This window comes from Arctopsyche grandis, chromosome 3 (assembly GCF_051622035.1).
Source record: "Arctopsyche grandis isolate Sample6627 chromosome 3, ASM5162203v2, whole genome shotgun sequence".
NCBI classification, from domain to species: domain Eukaryota; kingdom Metazoa; phylum Arthropoda; class Insecta; order Trichoptera; family Hydropsychidae; genus Arctopsyche; species Arctopsyche grandis.
The window spans coordinates 25,678,695-25,704,687 of record NC_135357.1 but is presented as its reverse complement, the minus strand read 5'-3'; the positions used below and the strand labels follow the sequence as shown (position 1 = coordinate 25,704,687).

General features: G+C 31.4%; 4 protein-coding genes across 7 annotated transcripts; 2 read left to right on the top strand and 2 right to left on the bottom strand.

Moving 5' to 3' along the window:
- The first annotated feature begins 1,078 nt into the window (after window positions 1-1,078).
- Window positions 1,079-8,090, top strand: LOC143923043 (putative RNA/DNA demethylase ALKBH6). Of its 4 annotated transcripts, XM_077446522.1 has the most exons (6): window positions 1,101-1,152; window positions 1,357-1,420; window positions 1,499-1,644; window positions 1,728-1,910; window positions 2,811-2,859; window positions 7,388-8,090. In XM_077446522.1, the coding sequence occupies exons 4-6, from the start codon at window positions 1,888-1,890 to the stop codon at window positions 8,012-8,014; spliced, it is 699 nt and encodes a 232-aa protein (XP_077302648.1). In that variant the 5' UTR covers window positions 1,101-1,152; window positions 1,357-1,420; window positions 1,499-1,644; window positions 1,728-1,887; the 3' UTR covers window positions 8,015-8,090. The 4 variants fall into 4 exon arrangements, with proteins under 4 accessions (XP_077302647.1, XP_077302650.1, XP_077302649.1 ...); XM_077446521.1 differs by having other exon boundaries at window positions 1,079-1,152; window positions 1,357-1,644; window positions 1,728-1,931; XM_077446524.1 differs by having other exon boundaries at window positions 1,079-1,152; window positions 1,357-1,644; window positions 1,728-2,084.
- On the bottom strand, window positions 2,686-7,204 carry LOC143923042 (uncharacterized). Its single transcript, XM_077446518.1, has 7 exons — window positions 6,949-7,204; window positions 5,134-6,876; window positions 4,689-5,052; window positions 4,320-4,615; window positions 4,140-4,250; window positions 3,995-4,064; window positions 2,686-3,918 (listed from the first exon to the last, which is right to left on the bottom strand). The coding sequence occupies exons 2-7, from the start codon at window positions 6,202-6,204 to the stop codon at window positions 2,897-2,899; spliced, it is 2,934 nt and encodes a 977-aa protein (XP_077302644.1). The 5' UTR covers window positions 6,205-6,876; window positions 6,949-7,204; the 3' UTR covers window positions 2,686-2,896.
- A 158-nt stretch (window positions 8,091-8,248) lies between the features above and the next one.
- On the bottom strand, window positions 8,249-12,816 carry LOC143909174 (uncharacterized). Its single transcript, XM_077427077.1, has 5 exons — window positions 11,570-12,816; window positions 10,875-10,882; window positions 10,162-10,622; window positions 9,640-9,732; window positions 8,249-9,534 (listed from the first exon to the last, which is right to left on the bottom strand). Exons 1-5 carry the CDS (start codon window positions 12,800-12,802, stop codon window positions 8,249-8,251), a joined length of 3,081 nt encoding a protein of 1,026 aa, XP_077283203.1. The 5' UTR covers window positions 12,803-12,816.
- A 6,177-nt stretch (window positions 12,817-18,993) lies between these two features.
- Window positions 18,994-25,784, top strand: LOC143923041 (uncharacterized). Its single transcript, XM_077446517.1, has 11 exons — window positions 18,994-19,314; window positions 19,540-19,671; window positions 20,029-20,151; window positions 20,228-20,378; window positions 20,453-20,918; window positions 21,224-22,270; window positions 22,351-22,484; window positions 23,911-24,114; window positions 24,193-24,328; window positions 24,395-24,616; window positions 25,502-25,784. Exons 2-11 carry the CDS (start codon window positions 19,560-19,562, stop codon window positions 25,586-25,588), a joined length of 2,682 nt encoding a protein of 893 aa, XP_077302643.1. The 5' UTR covers window positions 18,994-19,314; window positions 19,540-19,559; the 3' UTR covers window positions 25,589-25,784.
- The last annotated feature ends 209 nt before the right edge of the window (window positions 25,785-25,993 follow it).

Sequence of the window (25,993 nt, the reverse complement as noted above, 5' to 3'; positions counted from 1 at the left end):
GGTTCGTTGTCAAAGTCATATAAGGAGTTATTACTTGGGAATTGATTATTGTCGATAAATTCATTTTCAGAATCAGTAGAGCTGCTGATTTGTCGAGTTCCTCGGCGAGGAGCTATTATTTCGCTTTCGTCACTTTCACTGTCCGATATCATTTTGCAGAGTTAAAATAAATGGCAAAAAACAATAGAAATCCGCTTTCAATTATATAGGTCACGAGACGTCACGAATTCGTGCAATCAATCAAATACAACTGAAATGCATACAAAATGTTTATGATACATGTTGAAAAATTATTTGATTATTAGAAACTTCGCATCCAAGAAAGAAAGAAAGAAAGACCGCTACCTGTTTCAAATGTATCGCATGTTTTAACAACGACAAATACATCGATGTCTAAAAATAGATTATTGAAAAAAATAATGCGTCGGAAACAATCGTCAAAACTTATTTAGTGTATATATGTAGGTATCTCTTTCGCACGCACGCATGTAAAAGCAAGACAGAAAGAGAGAGCGCGAGTCCACAACTGCTTCTTAAAAATGTATATAAAGTATTAAAAAAATTACGCGCGTTCGGCGAAGCAAGTATGTAAAAAAATACATTATATTTATTTTTTTATAAAGTAATTACAAATGTTAGCATTTTTCGCTTGGACATTGAAAAACCTCGTAGCAGCCAAAGGGTTAAGTAATCGTGATGAGATTAATAATCAATTACCATAATTTTATCCCTACTACAGAAACTTGAGCAAAATTATTTTGGGTTTTAACCATTTAAATAATTTTATTAATTGTATTTTTACGTAAAATAAAATCTATCTGAACCTCTTTCCCAATTTATTTATTGGTAATTGGACTATTCGTCACATTGCGGTGGTCAAGAAGAAAACTTTTTCCTTGAAAATCGTGAATACACAATATTTGGCACTCAAGTTCTCGTTAGTATGATGGACGGATGGATGCCAGATGTTCCGTTATACAGATTTTAGTGACTTTGTGACCAGTAATCACCGAACTTTATTTATTTATTTTTTTGTATTAAGAATTTTTATTGCTTGCCACACTAAATCTAGAAAGGTACTGGCAGCCCTGGTTTTGTTTACGATTGACGTGACATTTCACAAATTGTCATCTCGTCTACTAAATAGAAAATGTTAGTGCATAATTTCAATCAATATACCATCTATATATGTATCTTATTAATACAATTATTTCCATTTATTTTTTACTTTATTTTATTTCGTTATTAGAAAATTTGCTTAATTTAAATAATCAACTAATTTTGGAGGCTTTCAATTTTTAACCGTTTTCGTACTAATCATTGTGCATTCTTATATCCCAAATTTGATTGTTACAGGTTTTGAATAATATGCTAGTCAAATTAATTTTGACATTGTCTTTAGGCTTATCTGCAATTTTGGGTGATGTGCTTGTTACACATTTTGAGGATTATCCTATATTTAAAGCCTTAGTTGATAATGGTACTCATGCCATCATAGGTGGACTCACATGGAGCATTATAAATCTATATAGAAAAATTTCCATATTTTCGTATGATTCAATTTTGGAAATATTCTTATGCACTGCCATATCGTCTTTGATAGATATTGATCACTTCATTGCTGCAAAATCTCTGAAATTGCAGGTATTTATTCTAATTGGCTTAAATTTCCACTTCAAAATATTTTTTTGCTAAATTTGGGTTTTAATTTAAATAAATTTCACTAGGATATTCAACTATTGAAAACGAGACCTTTTCTACATTGTACGTCTTTAGCAGTTGTGGTGTGTTCGATATTAATTGGATCTTCATTATTATTTAATAATCAAAATATGAACACTTTTGGCTGGATAATGTTTGCTGCCACTATCAGCCATCATACTAGAGATGCAACTAGACGAGGATATTGGGTCTATCCATTTGGTTCATCAGTACCAATATCTTATTGGATATATATCTTTATTTTACTTGTATTACCACACATAACTGTAAATGTCATGTATATTATTAAACCAAAAACAATTCGAAGGGTGATAAATGTTGGAAATGTGCATTCCATTGTATAAATGACTTCAACTATTCCAGTTTGTATAAGAATATGTACTTGAAACTTGGCAGACATTCATTGAAGCGTTTTTTTATTTATTTCATTACTTACAATAAATTTGATCTTTAGAAACGGTTAGAGATATCTGTTCCTATACAATTTAAATAAGTCTTAACAATTAATTTATAAGTATTAAATCTTAAGCCTACAAAGTGACTATTTGTGAATATAAATATATAATACGATTTGAAAGCCTCCATTAAATTCTCACGGACATGTATTTTTATAATATGCATAAAAAAACAGTTTAAATTTTTTTTAGAATAAATTTTAATTATATATTTATTTGACATGTAAATAAGTTGCAACATTTAATAGAATATAGATTTATTTTTATAACAAATTCACAACATATGTGTATATATGTATGTTTTTATACATATAAAACGATCAAATATTGACAATCAAAATGGAAGAATTATGATGGAAATATTTTTAATATATAATATCAATATTTAAAAAAAATAACTGTAAATGTCAATCTTTTTTAAAAATTATTTCTGAGAAATATTTTTAATTATCTATAATATTTATTAAATAAATAAAAATGTTTGAAAATAAATAATTAATAATTATTTAATAGACTATTCTTGTATTTCTAAATGTCAACAATTTTTTTGGGTTGTATATACATATATGTATTACATTTAACCAAACAAAAATATAGTTAATGATATTTCTAATACAAAATTTTTAATTTCAGAATAATGAAAGACTTAATGGAAAATCTTCAAAAATATAAACTTAGCACTGTGAGTATCAAAGCAAAACAAATCTAAGTGTATATTATCAAATTTGAATTTCATTCGGCATTGAAGATGTCTCTTCTTGGGGTGTATCTTCATTATTTGTATTTTTAGTGGTATTGGATCGCTTAATTTTAGAAATTACTGTAGGTTTAGCTCTCAAACTCTTTCTACCTTCGGTTAAAAGTCCCTTGTAGGGTGACTGTCGATTGTTCTTGAACATATTACCATGCTCGATAGGAGATTGTATTTCTTTGGTTTCTTCACAATAATCATAATCAATGGCCGTTATCTTTCCATGTTGAATAAATAAACTCACTTTGGGACTTCCACTCGAATGGACCATCAAATAATTATTGGTCGATGATGGTTTTTCATCTCTTGCCTGCTCCGGTGTCACATTTGTGTTTTCTTCTTCAACATCTAAAACGGCTCTATCTGCCGAATCACTACTTTCTGATGATAAACCCAAATTTAAATCCAAACTTGCACTCTTACTTGACTCATTTTCGCTCAGAAGTACAAAGCTCATGTTGTTCAAGTTAAGATCTGCATTTTCACCTACTTTATCACATTCCTTGTCGTTCAGTGGTGTGGAATCGCATTCATTTGTGTTTTCTGGAATTGAAGTCATATGCAGATCTGAGTCATTATTCCCAAAATTTGATGTTTCATTTAAAACTATATAGCTAGTCGGAATTTCATCAAAACTCTCCACTATTTCATGAAAATTTGCTATCGACATTTTATCACATTTGGTTGTTTCTGTTTTGGTTGCTTTAATAGCATTTGATTTTATTGTGTCGTTTTGATTGATCGTGGGTTTAGATTTTTCTTTTTTTGTTGCTGGTTTTTCTACAATTTGTGGCTTTTGTTGAATTATATTGTTTTTTTGCGAAGTAGCAATTTTCTTTTGTGGTTTTCTGTTGATCTTTAAGATATTTTCTGATTTTTTAATCTCGCTTTGTTTAGTAGATTTAGTAGGTTTCTTTATATTATCAACAAGATTCTTGTTCTTCATTTTTATTGGACTTTCTTCTATACTACTTATAAAGTTCGGACATTCTAGAATATTAAAATATATAGATATTAAATTATGGGATTCATTGATTGTATAATATTTATAATTGATTCATAATACCTGATTGATTTTCCGATAAAAACGGTTCACCTACTTCAACCTCTTCTTCCAATTCATCCATTTCTGCTTCCTGTACATAAAAATAGCACATTTAATTCTTCAATTTAATAAAATAAAATAATGATTACAAAACAGTCTTTCTTACGATGTTTGCTAAAAAATTATCTTCTGTGCCATTCAAATATTGATGAGGATGATCCTGATCAATTACTGATTTTAAAACATCAAGTTGTAATTTTAACCGCTTATTATCGACCTGTAAATTTTATTCGCTAATATACAAAATTATTTCATTCAATATTTCAATTACAAGGTAAAGACTTACGTTTATCGATTGCTCTAAATCTTTTAGTAAGTTTATATCTTTTGCCTTTTTATGAAATGTTTCATTTGCCATGAGAACGTATATCAATCGTGCTACATAAGGTATAATTTTTTTATCTTTCTTCTTTAGAAGTGATATCAATAAATTCAACATTTCTGAACACACAGGCTCCAAGCTATTTCTACCATCATCATGTACACATAAATTAATTAACACGCCTAAACTATGCCTCACTCTGTATGTTGACATTAATTCGTGCCCTTCGTATACGTTGTAAAATATCTTTTCCACCAAACCTGTAAATTCAATTTTTATGCATTACAACTTTGTTAACAATACTGTTTATATTGTTATACAAACATTAACAACCTGTATTTAGCAGTACTGCTTGTTGACTTAGCCGTGTGCTCAATTTATGGAGAATTGCTATGAGCATATCTCGCGATACGACGTCTGTTGATGTTCCTACTTTGTATTTTTCAAAAAAATAGCTGTGAAGACATGTCACGACCTTTGTATTGCTAGTAAGATAATCTCTGCCTTTCCAAATTGAACTCATAGTGTTTAAAAATTTTAATAGTATTTGCTGAAGAATTAAATCCCAGCCGTTAATGATTTCCTTTGGTAGTAATTGATCGAGCAATGTAACCTCGCCATTTATATTTAAAATATCATTTTCAATATATGATGTCATTAAATCCGATCTTTCTTTTGCTAGAGTGTGTATTAATTTCTGTAAATATAAAAAAATCATGTTTATGGTTTTTTACACACAAAGGTTATTTATCTTAAATTAAATTTAAGCACAACTTACAAGTCTCAATGATTGTAAAATTGACGCACAATCTTTCACAGAACCTGTGGCCAATTTGCTCTTTAGCGTTTCATAATAACTTTTTGTTGTATCAATTCCAAACGTAAGCCCGTATATTTCAGATCTTTTTATGCATTCTGATGTTGATAATTCACCATGTGAATGTTTTCGAACTAATTCGTTGTTATTAATTTTTTTCTCTTTATATATTGTTGGTTCTTTATTGGTTGGCGTAGTTTGCATTACATTTGTTTGTACTTTCAATCCCGTTGATAACTTTTGCAATTTATCTATAGCAATATCTTTAGAAAGATGTGAATGATTTTTGGGTAAAATGTCTTCATCGTCAAGATATCTCGATGTTCCTCTTTCACTCATGATATGAGAGTCTTGTAGTTCATTTTCATCATCCAATAATGTTGAATTCATTTTATCATTAGTGTTATAAAATTCAGAATTTATGTGGCTCGTAATAATAATGCAGGTCTCCAGGGGGCTTTTGATAATAGACTTTTTTGGTGTACTGTTGAATTTTTGATTTGGTCTATTAGTGATTGTTGGAATATCATTAATAAATCTGTTATTATTTTCCAACAGTTCAGATTTAATTTTAATAAAAACATCACCATTAGGAACTGTCTGTCCCATTATAGGATGAGATGAAGAATTTTGCTGCACTGTAATTCCATATGGAATATGATTATTATTTAAAAGTTCGTTTGATAATAAAAACGAATTTGCATCCAGGGATTTTTGATGTGCTTGATTATTAGAGTAGTTTTTATATTGTTCACTATCACTTTCAGGATGCTTGACCACATATCTGTTTTCATCCACCTGTTCTCGATTCATATGACTACCAAATCCTGAAAACTGCTTATTCTCTTGCATTCGATGTAATTTGAAACTTTCAGCGTCGCTTAATTGAGATGATATACTGTTTCTTTTATTATCAGGAGTCAGTATTAAATATGGTGTGGTATCACTTATATTGCTTGAAGTATTCAAATCATCCATTAATTTAATGGGTAATTTATCTTTATTGTGGTGAAACTCCTTTTTGAACCGCATTCCTTGACCATTCAGTTTATCAAACTTGTCGTATTCATTTGCTTCATGGTCAATGAATAAGGCAGATTCAGATGCTTCATCGCGAGTTTTCAACCCTTTTGGTTTTCGATATGATATTGATGACTGAGAGTTGGAACTTTTATAGGAATTATCTGCTCTATTTACTGTTTCATAATTATCACCGATATCGGTGTAATCTGAAGCTATTTAAATTAGAAAAATTCTCATAAATTCAGTTTTGTTTTACAATGGCATGCACCTATTCTATATCATTTTAAATTAAACTCGTTGAATTATTATCTGATTATTATATTATTAACTTTTATGATATTCCTAAAACGAAATGAATGCAAGATGAAATGAAATTATAAGATGATCAATGTGAAAAAGCAAATAAATAATAAAATATATGTGACTGATATTTGAAAAATATATAAAATAACTTAAGAGTTAAATCATTTAAATACTAATAATATCAGTAGATTTAATTTTTTTTTTTAATACCTGGAGTTGTGTAAAGTCTTGTGGATTTTAATTTTGAACGTATTTTTTTATTTTGCAATGTAAAAAGTTCTGGATATATTGCCATGCAATTATTCAAGGTTTCTTCTAAATCAAACTGATTTCCTCTTACGGTATTTTCTAACGCTTCCGTAAGTGCTGTTGTAACACCTGAAATATTATTATATAATTTTACGCTATTTAATATACAATTTTCAACGATTTTTCTGCATAAACACTTACCCAATAGACGTCTATGGTTATTTTGTAAAACAGCATATTTTTTATCCACACTATATTCCGTTGAGTCATCACTTTCTTCTGATTTCGAAGTTTTATCAAGGTGTGCTATGAACATGATTATAAAATAATCAATTGATCTTAGATGTTCTGTATTTAAAATATGTACTATAATGAACTTTCGAGAGCATGCTTAAGATACTAGAATCTCTTTGATGTGTATGAGATGTTCTGTTGCTACTGTTAGAGATTTGTTGCTAAGTAACATGCCGTTTAGGAAAATCAATAAGAGTTCTTAAGTCCTCTGTAAGAAAATTAGCTTATTGATTTTTTACTTACATTTAACTATGACCTTTTCATAATAAAATAAATGATAACGTACATATATATATAAATTTATCTCTTCATGTTTAAATGATTTGTAAAAAAAATAATTTTACAGATTCCCTCGACAGTGTATTACATTCCAGAATTTATCACAGAAACAGAGGAAAATGCATTGATTGCTCGCATTTATGATGTCCCCAAACCAAAATGGACCCAATTGCTCAATCGAAGATTGCAGAATTGGGGGGGGATTCCACATCCTAAAGGTATGATAGCGGAGCCAATTCCGGATTGGTTGCAAGAGTATTTAAATCGAATTAACAGTCTGGATTTGATGAATGGAAAAGTTCCCAACCACATATTGGCCAATGAATATTTATCTGGACAAGGGATCATGCCGCATACAGATGGACCGTTATTCTACCCTACTATTACAACAGTGTCGTGTGGATCACATACTGTTATACATTTCACAAAAAAGACTGAAAATCAAACCGAAAATGAAGAAAAACATTCTATTTTATTAGAAAAAAGGAGTCTTTTGATTGTCCAAGATGATTTTTATGAGAATTATTTACATGGAATAGATGATGTCACTGCTGATTCAGTGAGTCAAGACTTAGCTAATTTTCATAAATGTTCAGAATCATATGAAATTGGGCAAACTTTAAAAAGGCAAACTAGAATATCTTTAACAATAAGGCACGTTCCTAAAACAACCAGAATTAAAATAAAAACATAAAAAATTTATTTGTTATATCATCTGTTTTCAAAAATGGCAATGTGTTTTCAGTATATACATATATTATACATAAATTAAATAAAATAAAACACATAACAAAACTATTATTAATTGTATTTTATTTTGTAAACATTTGTTACTAAAATTTAAGGAATATAAAATTAAAAAAGTAAAATATTTTCAAACACATTAAAGATAAATTTTCTCATATTGATTCAAAAAGAATATGTTATTTTAAACATTTAAGAATCCTATAGCTTCCAAATTCTCCAAGGCAATTTCTAAAGATTCTTGATACAATTTATTGTCGTATAAACTTGTTCTTGAATCACTTGTAGTTTCTTTGTTCATCAGGTTGTCAGTAGTCATTGTATCACTGATGTCTTTGCTTAGTTTGACGAGTGGCAAGACTATACACGGAGACATGAGTGCAATATCTTTTGACCTCAATAACTCTTCATGGAGTCGATCTATGGTTGGGATGAAGCCATCATACTTCAAGCTGTTGAGAGTCTCCACAAGAACAGAATTATATAAAATCAACAAGTCATTCCGATAATTGGCCGTTATCTCATTACGAAGGCTCGTGCAAAATAAGTAGTTTATATCGATTCCAGGGCACCCAAAGTGGGACATTTGAAAATCGACAAACCTAACATCGATAGGCTCACCCTTTTCATTGTATTTAAACATTATATTGTTGATCCAGATATCACCTTGATTGAGCACGTTGAATTCGTTACATTCGGCAGGAATTTCTTTTAGAAGTTTTATGCCGTCTTCTATTAAACGTTCAGAGTAGGCTTCGAAAGCTTTAACATACTTTTGGCACTTGGGACGTTGTTTCATAACTTCCGTAGCTTGATAGACACCATTTTTGAAATACATGGCCATAGTATCGGACATGTTGTCATTAAAGGCACCTTCGTTATAATGACGTCTGAATTGAGGATTCTTTTTATTTAGATACATCGAAGCAGCGTGCATCTTTGCCAAATTTTTAAACACCATTTTAGAATGTTCGTGATCCATCCCTACCAATCTGTCAGCCACCTTGAAGCCAATCGGTTGTAGATCTTCAATTACTAATATTTCACAAGGTTCTGTTATCATATGGATAAATTTAGGTGCCAACTGAAGTTCCGGGTCGATCACCTTCAAGGCTTCTTTGATGCTTGGAAGTGTTTCGCTATACATAGCTGATTCTCTCCTGTATACACCTAAGCTTTTCATCGTCTTTCCCATTTCGGTATCTGGAGGTTGCATACATTTCACGATGTAAGACTTACTTGAATCTTCATTCTGGAGTGAATAGTTTATCCTCAGTCTGTATAGTATGCTGGAATAGTTTTCTCCTGTTTTGGAGGCAAATTCGCAGTGAAAGTTGCATATTTTAAACGACGTTTCCTTAATGTCAGGGTCGTTTTTCAATATGGCATGCAGGAAAGCTCTGTCCAACCACTCGAACTGTAATGACTCTTCTTTGTACATTTTAAATATCTGGTGCAATACGTCAAAGGCTTAGTTGTTGCGTAATAAAGTCTATGTATGTATATCAAAAAAACCACAAATCAACAAAACGAACACACTGAAGCATTATCTATTTTGCTGCGATATATATATACTTTTGACAGTCAGCTGTTTGGTTTGGAGGTTAACGTAGAGCATTGTTTTTCTATTTTGAACCTTATTGCAAGTATGCAGTATGATAGTTTTTGCTAAACTCGTGTGAATTTCACAACATGGTGAAATGTGATATCATGATAGCTATTATTATTAAATATAATATATTACGATATTATCTTAATTGATGATACCATCCAGATAATAATTACACTGATAAAATAAATTGTAAATCAATAACTGTTATCTTACCAAAACATAACTAATGTGGACTTGGAAATAATGAGTTTATTTTTTTGTTAAATAAGTAAAATAAACAACCATATTTTATAAATTGTTTTATTTATTTTTAATTGTACAGTAAATGAGATGTTTCGTTCCATAGAAACTTGAAAAATTATATTAAAATATGCAGGGAAATAATTCAGAATTTCAGTCCACCAAACATATAACAATAATTCATTGGAAATTACGTTTTCAAAAAAGTTCGTAGAAACATTAATAAACATTACGCTACTATTTGCTTTCCATATCGACATCGTCCAACGAAATCATCGATCCATCGGAATCATTTTCATCTAAAAGCGCTTGCAGTTGTTGTATCGAAGATATCAAAACGTGGAATTGTTTCCTTCTTAATTCGAGTTTCTTTTCCAATTGCTCCTTATTGTCTTTCAAATGTGACAGTTCCCTTTTCAGCTTTCTGAGCTTTTCTTCTGTTTGTTTCCTATCGGGTTGTTCATTTATGACTTTAGCTAAGACATCATATTCCATTCTATTTTTGCGTATGGTTTTCGCATGTTTCAATTCAGCTTTACTATTTTCTATATGTACTTTTGCAGCATTTATACCCTTTTCGATTACATGCGAGAGTTGCTCATAGTTTTCCAGTTCAGAGCCCATCATGCGTGATGATAACTGAGATTTGGTGACGGCAAACTCACATTGAGCCAACTGTGCTTGTAGTCTGTCGTGCATTATTTTTCTAAAAATATAAAAATATAATTAAATTAAAGAGAATATTTAATTTTATAATTTTTGCGTTATAAAAAAACTGCAAGTTACATACGTTTCCACGATAAAGTACATACATATCTAGTTGCAGTTTATTTTGTGCAGAAAAAAGACCATTTAGCGATTTTGCCAAAATATTGACAGACTGCTTAATTGGTAAATATGTAAAAGTTCATTAAACTTAGTGCATAACATCATTAAAATTAGTGCCATGATTTATTACATAATTTGCTGTATAAGTAATTTCCGAACAAAGGAATTCAATATATTATGAATTTTGTTGAGCTGGTTATTTCGTTTATTTTTAATTTAAAGCAGATTATTTTTTTATTGAAATCAAATGCCGTAAAACGAAACCAGAAAAATAGACATTTGTTTATTTTATTTAAATACTTACATAAGTCATCGACCAGAACTCATAAAAACATTATAAGTACGTATGAATGTAGTATACCTTTCAAATTACATATTTAGTAAATCAGAAAGTTATTTATAAAGTTTTTCCCCCGGCATCGCTCGGTATTTGTTATATAAACCGCTTGAACATGGCCAATCTAATAGTAAACATTTTATTGAATTTATTTGAATTGTTTTATTTTATTTAAATTTATTTGAATATTCATTTGTTTTTTTATTAAATTGAACTTCACGGATTCTACGAATCAAACAAACATACATAAAAAGTCTCTTTCGAAATTATATATTAAAGATATGTACATAGAAAAAAAGGAAAAATAAAAAAAAAATCTCTATCAATATATTTTATTTTTTATAAAATAAAATCAAATTATTAAAAAATGAAATAGCATGATAATGTAGATACAATTAAAAGTAAACTATCATGTCAATAAAAATAAGCATTTATTTGAACATGTATGTATGTAATAATGAAACATAAATTAATTTTTTTTTGTATCAATCAAATTTGATGAATCCAATGTCTTCTAAATGTGTCAAGACCATTTCTAAATAACGTTGGTACAGTTCATTGTGATACATATTTTTGGACGTGTTTTCTGAATTTTCGTTAAATTCACTTTCCTCGCTATTGTCCAGTTTAACAATAGGCAAAACCACGCAAGGTATCATTAGAGCCATGTGTATAGATTTAAGAAACTCCTCGTTTAAATCACCAAAAGATGGTATGGCGACATCATAATCTAACCCTTTGAGTGTTTTGACAAGAGTCGTGTGATAAACATCTAGTAATTCACCACGGTGTTTAGATACAATAGGCGAGGTCAGTAAAAAATAGTTTAAGTCGAAAGCGGGACTTCCAAAGTGACTAAGTTGAAAATCGATAAATTTAACATCAATTGGCTGTTCTTTTTCATCATATTTGAACATTATATTATTAATCCACATATCACCATGATTGAGCACATTAAATTCAGAGCAATCTTGATTGACTGATTTCCGTATACCGTTAGCAAATTCGAATAGGTTGTCAGGTAATTTTTCAAACCGTTCAACGTATTTCTGACATCCTGGGATTTCTCTCATTACATTAATTGCTTGCAAAATTCTGTTTTTAAGAAATGCGTGTAAACTTTCCGGCATTTTTTCATTGAAGGCACCTTCACTATATTTATTCATTAGCGTTGAATTTTTTCTGTTCAAATACATTGAAGCCGCGTGCATTTTAGCCAATTTTGTGATGACCATTTGACAGTGTTTCTGATCCATACCAATGAGCCTATCAGTCATTCGATAGCCATCCAGTTGCAGATCTTCTATGACGAGCAGTTGAAATGGTTCGTTTGTAGAATACACATAATGCGGAGAGAGTACAAGTTGTTTATCAATTGTTTGCAGGGTTTCTTCAATCAGAACCAGAATTTCAGTGTACATAGAAACTTCTTTATCGAACATACTGAAGGATTCCAACATTTTTTCCACCTTGGATGGAGTGCTTTGCATGTATTTGACAATGTACGATTTATTCATTGCAATTTGTTCATCAACATCTGGTGTAAAATGTACGGTCAATCTGTATAATGTGCTTGAATAGTTGTCGCCACTCTTTGCTGCTGCGTCGCACACGTATTTTATAATTTTTACAGGTTGATTGCATTTTAATTTGCGATCATTGATGATTATTGAATTAACCAAGTCGTCGTTAATCCACGGAGAGGTTTCACAATTCGACATTATTGAGGACGTGAACGATTTGACTCAACGGCAGTTTGGTGATAACTGAGACGTGCACACGCTATTGCTATAATTTAAATGACGCAAACTAATGAGTTTTATAAAAAGATATAAGACACTCAACCCGTATTTGAAGAATGAAGGTAATTTGACTATGCAGTAACGAAATCGTAGATAGTAATTAAGTACAAACGTACGTGATACAGAACGACTATAAGTATTTTGTATTATAAAAATTTATGACATGACTGAATGCAATCAATGAATCTTCTTATTTAATCCTAACAGTAATTTTTACATTATTTTATTTTTTCGAAATAGGTATATTAAGATATAATTTTTTTTTTTAAGAAATCAGTTAAAATTTTGCCTTGTACTATAAATAAAATTTTCTATATATAATATTTAACACATTTGTTTTTATTAATGCAAATTATTCTTGCATGAATCCAGTTTATTTATTATTATTTTTAATTTGAACTATGTATTAAGGAGGTGTTTCAACATTTAGCGGTTTGTAGTCTGCCAGTAGTTGTATGGAAATGTTTTCAGATGTAGGTAGATTGGTTGGATTCTAACGAATGTAGGACAAGTTAAATATCTGAAATATGCGAATGGCAAATATACAAGGTTTTGAAAACAACGATAAGTAGCTATAACGTGATTTAAGTGATCTGGGTTTTCAATATATTATTTTATGCATACATACATACAAGTGAGATAAGTCAGAAGAAGAAATTTTCAATTGCTTAAGGCTCAACACAGCACTGATTTATATCGACAATTGATTTGAAGTGAATTGAACAATGAGGATTAAAATATAATGGTGTTTGGATAAATGATAAAGAAAATAAATATTTTGCTCAAACATACAAATCAAAATTTGTATTTATATAAGAAATTTGTCAGCGAAAAGATTCTTAAATGAAATTATTATTTTGAATAAAAACAATAATTTTATTTTACTACCGCCATCTATGTTTAAAACTAATAAACAAACGATGGATAAACGTCAACGACTATCTCGCCGGGCAGATATCAAACGCGTCTTACACGATATTTTTGCACCATCGTAATGGCGGAGGATCCATTTACTTATATTGATGACCAAAATGAGCAATATGGCAAAGTATGAAAACGATCGGATAAAAGGCAAACTTTTTCCTGAATTGTAATCGTAAGTGAAACGTAAAGGAGATTTGTAAAAAACACAAAAATTAGATTTCTTTAGTAAACAAATCATATGCAATGTATAATAAATCTGTTCAAAATATTATCATTTGAAAAAAAAAGTATAATTCAAATCATCCACATTTTCAACTATCTGCACCTCCCACTACATTATAAGTCTAGATAATTGCATAAATAATTTATATCAATTTGATTTTTGAAAAAATATTTTGTTGATTTTATTTATTTATTTATATTTTTTATTATTTTTAAATACCTCCTTTACGTTTCACTTACGAATACAATTCAGGAAAAAATTTGTCTCTTATCTTATCGTTTTCATACTTTGCCAGATTGCTCATTTTGGTCATCAATATAAGTAAATGGATCCTCCGCCATTACGATGGTGCAAAAATATCGTGTAAGACGCATTTGAAATTTTAATTTCTGAAAAGTGCCTGACGTTTATCCAGTTTTTAGTTTTAAACATAGATGGCGTTAGTAAAATAAAATTATTGGTATTTTTATTCAAAATAATTTTACGATGGTGTCATTACAGATTTCTTCAAAGCAACCTATGGTTTTTAAACTTGTGCATATATAAATTTGAAATTATATTCAAATAGTGATGACAAATAGTAGGCAGGTTGGTTGCCAATTTGGTGTGGAACCGTTTCAACAATGAAATCAGATAAATTCGCAAACTCGGATAGGAAACGATCGACTTGGTATCACAAATATCCAAGTCTGACCAGCAGCACTGCAGAAATACTCGTTGATAATGAATTTAAATTAAATAATGAATTCTTTTCAATCGAGGTCAAACTTGGGTTCACTCCGTGGTTAGCATTAATGCAACCGCCAAACTATACTATATAGTGGAAATAAATAATAATTAATTCACAATATTGAATATTCATGTATTGCTACATGTTTGTCTATTATATCAGCTAGTAAATAAAACCAATCATAAATCGATAATATTATTAACATAAAATAATAAATTACACCTATATTTTCTAACGTAGTAAAAATAAATAAGCAGCAGAACTTTTGATACCAACAAATTTTTAGCTATGCTATCACTTATCAAAGTCCTAGATCTCTCACATGATACATTAGAATTCGATAAATGTATTATTGCAACATGTATGTATGTATGTACTGAATCGGCTATTTTACGCAATAACATATGTATGAAGATATAATCAGTGGTGTCACCCCAATTTTGGAACAACGGGTTTCCAATTTTTTTTTCAATAAAATTATTTTGAAAATATATATTTATATACATTATTCTTTCAACCAAGGCACTATTACATGAAAGTTCATTAAATTTTCAAGATTTGTATAAATTTTGACAAAAATTACATGAATTTTTAGATTAAATAACGGGTTTCCGGAAACTTTTGATTTTTAAAAACGGGTTTCCGGAACCCCATGGAAACCATTAGATTAGGGTGACACCACTGGATATAATCATCAAAAGTTATAAACATGTATGTATACAAAACCTTTCTTCTGGAGTTTCATCATTTGTATTACACCATTTGATGAGGGTCTTCAAAAGAACATTTAACCGTCGATCATCTCCCGTTCCATCGCCATCGATGAGAAGTCTTCTTCTTATAACATCCTCTGTAATGAGAAACCAAGAATTTTATGTGAAATAAATATATTTAAATAATTTAATTTTCATTGTCAATATTATACATGAATATACATTTCAATGGTTAATGATTTTAAAAAACTATTCATAGCTGTAACATTTTATATCATATTATAGAGGGCATGGAATTGGTTTTGAGCATAAAATACACGAAACTGTATTTCCAATCGTAAATTCGACATAGTGGTAATTTTAAATGATAGAATAATAAATTAAATGATAGAATAAATTCAATAGTTGTGAACTGATTAAATAAATTTTGTTGCTTAAAATTTGTAAAATATTATAAACACAATATGTTTTGGAAATGAAAAGAAATATCGACGTGGTAATAAAATTGTTAAATATATATTATTATAAATAGATATCAATTTGAACATAAATTAGGAAAATAAATATTAGAACCTTCTGTCATAATATATCGAATAAATGAAACGTTAAGTCGGCTCTGCTGTCAAGCACTTTTTAACCTCACTTTTGTGTTGGCATTTTTGGTCTGAACACTACTCAATAGCCATTATTATTAGACAAATATCAAATACGGTTAGGTGATTATTGCCCACAAAGCGCTCGCCCAAAAGTCACTAAAATCTCTATAATGGAACATCTAGCAGCCGAAAAGTCCATCATACTAACGAGAACTCGAGTACCAAATATTCCGTATTCGCGATTTTCATGGCAAAAATTGTGTTTTGGGCGATCGCAATGTGCGTAATAATCCAATTACCATCAAATACACATGCTGAAATATTTTTCCATTCGGAATGATGAAGAATCAAGAATTCTTTTAACCGTTGTAAATATGTAAATTAATAAAGAATATTTTATATAATTTGGATTTGTGAATAAAACTCGATTCAATTAATTTTCACAAGGCTATTCTATGTTTCACTTCTTACTTTATTAAACTTCTCACAAATCGATCAAAAAAAGTTTTCATAAAATTTGTAGCGTGATGCTACTATTTCGTACCTTTGTTATAATTTTAGTAAATTTTGTTATTATTATCCGTGTATGTTATTTGTAAAAATTAGCCAAAAAGACTTATTGGGTTTACTTCAGTCTCAATAGGTCTTTTTGCCTTTTTACCAGTGGCGGCTCGTGATAATTTTTAGTGGCGGGGCTGCACTGAAAAGATGTCTAAAAAATGTCACCATAATTATGTCATAACAGGACAAAATAAGCACAATTTTTGGCGTACGCCCACTTACTTACATGTGGATTTAAGTATTATTGAAAAAAAAAACTAGCAAAATTCACCACCCATTAAAGGGGTGCGTCCAAACGCGATGAAGATTTCGAAAAATACGCTGGTACTCCAGTAAGATTGCTAAAAAAAATTCGTGCTTGCTGGTTTCGCGACGCGGATTAAAAAAACCCCAAAACCTTTCAAAAACTTAACCCCCTAATTCGTAACGAAAAACATTAACCTGTTGACAATGCATCGATACATCGGTTGTTTCATCTGCCATAACAGCTAGATAAGTTGCTTTTTATTATTTCAGCACTTATTTGTTCCCTACACACGTTCAAAATACAATCTAAAAGTTCATTTTGAATAGTTTTTGATGTCCCTTTAAAAACCGAAGAAGTTTGAAAATGTTTTTTTAAAGAATCGTCGAAATTTTGTGAATATTCTAGAAGCCCCCGAAAAACTCCTGGATTTTTTGAATTATCTGTTTCATTGGCATTTCAAATTTACCGCAAAATTTAACGCAATCAATAATTTTAAATAAAACATCCCGATTTTTTTTGACGTTTTCGTTATGCTTATCTATTTCCCGCCGACAAGCTTCGCTTAAATGGGTTTTTATGTTAGCCGATCCCAAAATCGTGAGATTACACACATTTTTTAAGTGTTCGACAAGTGTTTTTTAATTTTATCGTTTAAATGTTTTAAGTCAATAACTCCTGTTTTCGTCCAAGATGCTTCGCCTGGCGACTCGCCTCCAAACAAAAGACACGGATAACAAAATAACGCGTTTTTTTATGTACATCCCGTTAACCAATTGTATTTTTTATAAATGTCTGGAATTAAATTTTCGCGAGTAACTAAAAGATCTACTAGTTGCAGGCTGTGAAATAATTAAATTGGGCGTGAGGCAGCCTAATGCTTTTATAGCGACTTTTTCGGTAAGTTCTAGTCGCGAAAAGTCCAAATTTTGTAAATATTTTACTGAATTCTTTTTTTCTTCCATTTTTAAAAGAAAAAAAATCTTAATATATTTAAATAAAAATTACGAGAAAAAGTTAAACAGATTTGAAAAAAGTTTGCTGTTATCAAAATGAAAACGACTCACCGAAGTTTTGATGAGGGATCGTACACAACCAATTAAGAGTAACGAAAACGAATAAAGCTGTGATCGTGCGATTCAACTAATCAAATGTAAGATCAAGCGCGCGAAATCTTACACAAACTGACAGATGAATGTCGTTTAACAGGCGAAGGCTGCCGACTATCCAGCCCCAAACGGCAGAGTGAGTGAAAGAGAAAGAGCTATCTGCAGTTGCAAATAGCTCTTTCTCTTTCTCGTTCCGAAACTCCGGGCTGCGTGGCGGTCAGGGCGGCGCTGTAAAACTTTACAGCCAGTACAGCAACATTTTAATTCATCTGTCACCATACAAGTTAGTGGGGTCTTCGAAACGGTCAACATTACTTACAATATCACCCTTTTGGATATGGGTGATATTGTAAGTAATATTTACTCTGTCGAAGGCCCCAATAGTTCGTCCATCCAACTAATAAAAAAAAATATCATTAATAAATAAAATATTAAATGTATAATTAAACATATATTTTAGAATTTTATAGGAGGGGCTGCAGCCTGGCAGCCCATTAGGACGAGCCGCCACTGCTTTTTACCCGTCCATATTGGCTACAGGCCTGCACTCTCTTCAATATAAAATATACGTTCTTGTTTCACTATCATCGGTATTAAATTGTAATCCAACTAAATTTGATGAGCCCTAAACAGAAGTAGAAATGGGATTTACACTACAATTGTTGTATATATTTTTCGGCGAGAAATATACACAACAATTTTCGATAAATTCTCGCACAAAATCATGCCGATGTCAGTTCAGGGAAGAGAGTTTTACAGACTAAGAATTTGCTAACGCTTTTTGGGTAAAGAGACAAAGAAAGTATTCGTAATTTACTTGTGGCAATTTTTATCTTTGCTTTAATACCTTCTATTTTTCTTTGAGATCTCTGTCGGATGGGCAAATAATATTCCTGCCCAAATAGCGAAGGTAAATGAGTATTCATAAATTGCTTTTAGTGGTTTACCTCGCGTATGTACACATGCATGCTATTTTTGTTTGCATTCGGTCACCATATGGACAAGTAATTATTGTAGCCCGATGATTCATTGCTGCAGCCCTGCCATTGTGAATTTTCAAAGGCCCAAAATGGTTTATTTATTACATTTTCCTGACGTAATTTTAATTTAAATATTAAAATAAAATAAAAACTTATTATCTACTGACTAATTTATCTACGGTTATCTACTGACTAAAGTCAAGGACTTTTTGTAAATATGTAGTTGATAACGAAAAATACTTTTATTTATGAGTTGGCAGTATTGATTTAAGTGTTAGTGTGTGGCAACAGTGCATTGAGATCCGATCGCCGAATGTCTGCCGGTTGCTCGTTTCATGGTCACACTCTCATGTATGTTTTCTAGAATACCTTGTATTTATTCCCCATTTTTACGCAGTATTGTGATTTCTAATTATCTAGCAAAGTATCATAATATTTCATATTCGCTCGATAAATCATATTCGCCCGTTTGAGAATCGCATCACGACCTCATGTTCATTTCGGAAATGTCAAATTGTTGCTAAGCAAATGTCACATGAATGCTTGTAAATGATAGTGATTGCATTTTGATTACAGGTGTGAACTGACATCCCACGATGAGTGGTAATATTGGCGGAGGGGCCTTGGCTGGTCTAGCTGGTCATTATGGGTCTGATAGCGATGATGAAGCCGAAGGAACTGCCGCTGCATCCGGTTCACACAAATCGAGTGAGTCGTTTTGTAAATATTGCTGTCACACAAAACGATGTGTTTATCTTAATAGTACTACTCGCTATTTATGCACTGTAGAGTAATTTTTTTAAGTAGAGTTTCAAAATATTTATAAAATAATTTTATCAACAACACAATTTACAAAGTAATTTTAGCCCTTACACATGGCTTCTAACAATCTAGTATTCGATTGTTTGTTTCAGATGGTTTCGATATTTTTCAAGGTTCGTTACCTTCGAAATCATGAAAAAGCAATCTTAATTCACACCCATTTTGCCAATTGGTTGTGAATTCCTGTTTGCAAACGAGACTTAAATGGTGAATGGCTAATGAACTATGTATTTTGTATTTTAGTGTGGTCTATGTGTGTCGATGCAAATACTGGCTGTCCTTATTACTGGGATCAGATCACTAATCAAGTGTCGTGGGAACTTCCATCTGGTGTTGCAATCGCCACTACTCCAATTATTCCTCCAGGTATTTATTATTTAAAGTTTTAATATATGCACTTGTGATAGTGTGATTGTAAAATGTAAATTTTCTTATGTTTTAGTAATTTTGGCAAATAGAATTCAAAGTGTTGATTCTCGGGCTTTGGATAAGATCAGTCCTTGTCTGAAACAAGTAATGCGACCTGCTAGTACAGCTGTCTTGCCAAAAGTGCCTCAATTACCAGAGCCTCCATCCAGTGATGAGGAGGAAGAGTGAGTTTGATTTTCAACAAATTTTCACATTGAAAGCTAATTTTAAGTTAATTTTTTCTTATGTAATGTTACAGAAAAATTGAATTGATCACATCATACTACAATTCAGATTCTGGCTCGGGGGAGGAAATTATTGATGAAACACTGCTTTCTAAATCTCAAAATAACATAACGTCTAAAAAAGTTAGAACTAAAAAGGACGGAAAAAAACCAAAAGATATTAATATATCTTCAATGACTCAACCCTATGGTCCCGAGTTGCCAGAAAAGTTCAAAAAGTCTGAACCAAAAGCTCCCCCTCTTCCCAATCTTAATGTAAAAGTTAATACTTCGGATGATTTACTCAAAGAACAAAAATGTGATGCTATTTTGAACCAGAGAGAAGGCAAAAATAATGATATAAATACGATTAAAAGTCAATTATTAAATGAAAAAGACGATGTTGTGAGTGCAAAATCTGATACTGTAATGGCCGATCTTCAAGTTCCAAATAGTATTTCTAGTCCATTAGGAAAAATTGAAGACATTGCTAAAAACGATGTGAGTTATTTATTTATTTTTTATTTTGCTACTGAATTAATGAATGTCAATGATGAAAAAAATGTACTCTGATATTCCATTTCGAACGTATGATTTTATATGTTCATGGTATGATGGCTTAAGTTTTCAATCTGAGATTTCAATACTTATGTATTTTGTGAATGATGATATGCCGGTTAAAGTCTCTTGAATATGTAGCATATTCAATTGCAGATTTGCTGGTTGCTGACACAATTCATGTGATTAAATAAATGTGTCGATATTTCAATTGTTATATGTTGTACATACATATTTTTCTTTTTTAGGTTATTGGTGATAGTAATGGGAAAGATAAAGAAATTGAGAATTCCAATGATGGCAAAGCTGCAGCATCCGTCGAGACTGACAATTTAGATGAGCTGATCATGGCTCAAGCATTTTTATTAAAAAAACTTGGAGAATTGGGTCACGGAGAGATTAAGTATTTGAATGGATCTGCAGAAAATATCCCTTCAGCTGGTTCCGGAACACATTCTCCTCTCAGAAGTCCAGGGGCTGCGAATTCACCGAATTCGGTAAAAAAGTCCACTGCTTTGGACATGGATGTTGATGATTTAATCGCTCAGATTGAAATGGAGCAACCGGTCGATCAACCGGCAGTAAGCTCAGATGTAATTTCAACAGGAAGTATTAATTCTCAAGATGGATCGATGACTAGTATGTCTTTGCCGACGCAAGACACATCAGATTCAAAAACTGGCGTTTCCTTCAAACCTCTATTTCCGAGCGCTAATTTTGCCAGTACTACGGAAAAAAATTTAAATCAGAAAGTTATCGATATCGACGGTAAAAATTCTGAAAAGTTAGACTCGTTAAAAGTCGATGCAACTGTAGATAAATCGTCATTGAATAAATATGACACGTCTGTAAATAATGATGGTGTAGAAAATTCTGCATTTAAAAGGAAAAGGCGTATAGCTCTAGACGTTTTACCCGCTAAAAGACAAATACTACCAGAAGATTATATGTTTAAACGAGACTTGCCGTATAATACCAAATATGCACAGAACAATGAAATATCGGGTGAACGAGTAGGTTTAGGTTTTTCCACGGAAGCCGATAGCGATTCGAAAATTGATGAATCCAAGGCAAATTATCCTAATTTTAAGAAAGGCGATTCCATTGTATTCCAAAAGGGAGACACGCTCAATTCTGATACTGCCAACAAAGACAGTAACGGCTCTAAGGCACAAAACAATGAAGACGTTGAAGCTATGGAAGAAACAAAGAATTTAATTGAGTTGAAGTTAAAATTTCTCGTTAAAAACTTACCACCAGTGCCCCCTGTACAACAGCTATCCATCGAATTACAAGTATTATATTTAATTTATTTATTGCATTATACATATATACCTGTCGAGTGGATTTTTGATTTTTTCTTAATTCAATGTAGACATTATGGGGAGCATTGGCATCGGGAGCCCTGCAAAAGGATTACATGCACGATTGGCTGCTGACGGCTGACACAACATTGGCTCGTCTCGAGGCGAGTGCTGTACCTGAACCGTGGATCTGCCGTTTTCACAGGTACACAACCAACGCAACTTATCAGATGATATCTTTAACCGCTTAAAATCTCCCCCCTCGTGGACTTTCAAAATCGTTTCGAATTCTGATGGTCTTGAAATTGTGATTTTTATTTAACGATTCCACGTCCTTTGGTGATAAATCTTCGACTTCGACTGTCTTGTTTGCTATTTAATTCGGATAGACCGTTCTGTGAAGTAAACATAATTTGTGATATTATTTTAATTTAAATCAACTGTGTTGGACTGCATTTAAAAAATAATAATTTTTGGTAATATTTTCACGATTTTCATATATTTTATTGATCATTCATTACTTTTTTTTTGCCTTTTTTAAATGTATTATAAACCATTTTTCCATCATTCATTTTTTAACCTTTGAGAGCAACTATTCATGTTAATAATTTACATTGTATGTATAGATTTTCTGTTTTCATTTAAAAGAATCAATTAAATATTACTGTGATTTAGATATTTTTGCGCAATAATTTATACAGAACAAGTTTTTAACAAAATTTTCAGTTTGCATGAATTTGAATATTAGAAAAGTTCACTGACTTTGTGATGTAACCTGTGATATTTTAAAATAAAACGTTTAACAAAATTCAGTGTTATTAATGAATTTATAATATTTGTATCTCTTCCAAAATTTTTTACTGTTTTATGAATATTTTGAATTTCTATGTGTGTATGTATTTCTATATATGTACAAATGAGCAATTGAAATGTTTACTTATGCAACTTTTGTATGTTTACACATTTGAAATGAATTATTTAACACAATATAAGCAAGAGTAGTTTAATTTTGACACCACATTTTGTTCATGTTAATGAATATATTAGATTCAATTGCTGCTTCTGCACCGCGTTAGACCATAAAATTTGTTAGTTTATGTAGTTAAAGAAGGTTATTAATAAATGAAGACCACAAGATTCAGCATACAAGTTCCATCAGTTACCGGGTGCGATTGCGGCTTTTCTCCGATGGCAAGGTTTGTTTGATTTGACACATTGGTAAGTCTATGTTGAATTAATTTTATAATTGTTGATTGAATCAATTTATATGCACTTTGATTTTTGACCGCAGACCACAAGAGAATATGGAAATATTCAGCATTCGAGAACAAAGTAAATCTACTATTGATTGAACAGATATATTTAATACTCGATAAGTTTCCTTTTGACGCAATGACACTAATTGTTATTGTTTGTAAGTGCGCAGTTTTTATATAAATTAAAATACGTTTGTAATTACTGAATATTTCTCAATGAGCGTGAGCTAAAAACACAAAGTGTTGAAAGAAATGTATTGGTTTTATTGTTTTGTTCTTCATTAGTTTCTTTCAAAAACTACAATACAGCCACAGAATGATCTTCAAAGTCATTGTGAACAGCAATATAATCTTTATTTTATTGCTTTCATATAGCGGTGCTGGTTGCTATGTGTACGAGCATGCTGAAACTGGAAAAATTCAGTGGGAGTACCCCGGAAATGAGGCCCCTCCTCCGCCAACTACTCCACCACCGACAAAACCACCAGCACCACCTTCGCCTCCGCCAAATGAACCCACTGATATGGACATTTCTACAACACCACCTCCTCAGTCGCATCACGAAGCTCGATCCTATATGTAAGCATATTACATTGTAAACATATACGTACATATACATTGTTAAAAATTTATAGATTTTTTTATTTTTCAACTCAGAGATAGTATTGAGCCTCTTCCACCAGGAGTGGAGACACCCACAAGAGTTATTTCTCCATTGCTACTATTGGACGATTCAAAAATAATGTCTTCTTCATTATCAATATGTGGGGAAATTGTCAATGGATACAAACAGGTAATACATTTTTCACTTTAGGATGTGAAATTTTTATTTTCAGATTTAAATATGATTCATTTTTAGGGTGATGGAATTTCGGATTCATTAAATACTGATAAACTTGGTGCTGAATTGGATTCGTTTTATTCGGATCTTGCGACGTTGGATGATGTAGCACCACCGTCTGGAGATAAGAAGCCCGATAAAACCACCGTACCGTTGCCCGTGGTGAAGAAAACTCAACTTCCGAAGAACGTTGTTCCAGAAGATACACGTAATAATAAAGAAAAGAAAAAAAAGTCTAAGGTTAGTTTGACTTGTTTGTGTGTATAATTTTACTTCTCAAGTCATATTATGTATATATGTTACAGTCCAAGTGTTCGCTCTGGTTCGTTCATGAACATACTAGTGTTGCGTAGGGGTGGGTGGAGGATCCAAATGAAAGGCCAAAGTCGGTTCACAGCATTTATTGGATGATTTGGGAGGTTTACGCGCAGCCAGTGCTCGTTCCAGAATGATCTGATATGGCCTAAGTACCTACTTAAAAAGGGAAGGTCGCTCACTACAGCTTCCCTGATCCGTTTGTTTCTCCATTGTCTAGGCACGTACAGTTTTAAGTGAGTCTCACGCTTTCGCGGTCTCACACTCTCAGGGTTCTAGGAATTCTAACAACCACTTAGATTCCCGCTAGGCCAATTCGGGGGTCTCCATTGTTAGCCCCCGAATGCACTTTAGGCGGCGGCTAATCCCCAAAATGTCCCCACGTTACACTAGTTTGTTTTAATTTAAGTGTTAACAGTAAAATAGACTGCCATCTGGTATCGCATGAAACTTTTAGCTGGCAAAACCTTTGAAATGTCATAATTTTTAGTATTTTAAATTGGAAATCACATGGAAACCACATTAAATCTTAGCTGTAATTTCCGATTTAAAAATATCACAACTCTGAGTATGCATACATCGAAGACAGAGAATGGAGGTTAGGACAAGCGATTCTGAATACTTATGCCTAATAGTTTGTGTATAAACGAACTAGTTCTGTTATTTTGTGAACAATGTAACTGGTCAGATTGTAACTGGTAAGTGTATGAACATATTAGTATGTTCATGAACGAACGAAATATACACTTGAACTGTAACATATGCAATATATTTAGGTTACTTATGTTTTATTATTTCATTATTTTTCAGATAAAGACACCAAACACGATGAAAGACAAAACTGTATCAAAACTAGTTGCAAAGTGGAAGAAAGTTCAAGAAACTTTGGATGATTAATTTTTTTAAGTAGTATTATTAAATTATATTTGATACGCCAAAACTTACTTTTATATGACTAGAATGCATTCACATATGTATATTGACATATGTTAAATATGCATTTACATATGTTTATATATGTATATTTATTACATTCAGTACATTTTAATTGTAAGTGAAATGATTTTCAAAATAAAATTGAAATATTTTTGACGAATGTGTTTTAATTAGACTGAACCTTTCTCGTCAATCGTGAAATGATTCTACATAGAATGAAATTATTGTTTAAACGCGAATGATGTTTCGAGATGTCTGACGCAGGTTGAATGGCACCGATTCAATCGTCACTATATGCCTTTCGCAATCAAATCCTCCAATTGACTCAGAAGGGTCTCTATTGTTTTACAGGAACCCTCGCAAACC

Coding starts and splice junctions, on each gene's coding strand:
- LOC143909174 (XM_077427077.1), bottom strand. CDS start 12,802: ATGTCGAATTGTGAAACCTCTCCGTGGATTAACGACGACTTGGTTAAT. Junction 9,733..10,161: donor GGACGATGTCGATATGGAAA/GCAAATAGTAGC, acceptor ACACGAGTTTAG/CAAAAACTATCATACTGCAT. Junction 9,535..9,639: donor CAAACAGCTGACTGTCAAAA/GTATATATATAT, acceptor GCAACAACTAAG/CCTTTGACGTATTGCACCAG.
- LOC143923042 (XM_077446518.1), bottom strand. CDS start 6,204: ATGCGGTTCAAAAAGGAGTTTCACCACAATAAAGATAAATTACCCATT. Junction 4,616..4,688: donor AGCAGTACTGCTAAATACAG/GTTGTTAATGTT, acceptor TTGAATTTACAG/GTTTGGTGGAAAAGATATTT. Junction 4,251..4,319: donor ATTTAGAGCAATCGATAAAC/GTAAGTCTTTAC, acceptor TAAAATTTACAG/GTCGATAATAAGCGGTTAAA.
- LOC143923043 (XM_077446521.1), top strand. CDS start 1,888: ATGCAACTAGACGAGGATATTGGGTCTATCCATTTGGTTCATCA. Junction 1,932..2,810: donor TCTATCCATTTGGTTCATCA/GTACCAATATCT, acceptor TTTTAATTTCAG/AATAATGAAAGACTTAATGG. Junction 2,860..7,387: donor AAAAATATAAACTTAGCACT/GTGAGTATCAAA, acceptor ATAATTTTACAG/ATTCCCTCGACAGTGTATTA.
- LOC143923041 (XM_077446517.1), top strand. CDS start 19,560: ATGAGTGGTAATATTGGCGGAGGGGCCTTGGCTGGTCTAGCTGGTCAT. Junction 20,152..20,227: donor TACTCCAATTATTCCTCCAG/GTATTTATTATT, acceptor CTTATGTTTTAG/TAATTTTGGCAAATAGAATT. Junction 22,271..22,350: donor AGCTATCCATCGAATTACAA/GTATTATATTTA, acceptor AATTCAATGTAG/ACATTATGGGGAGCATTGGC.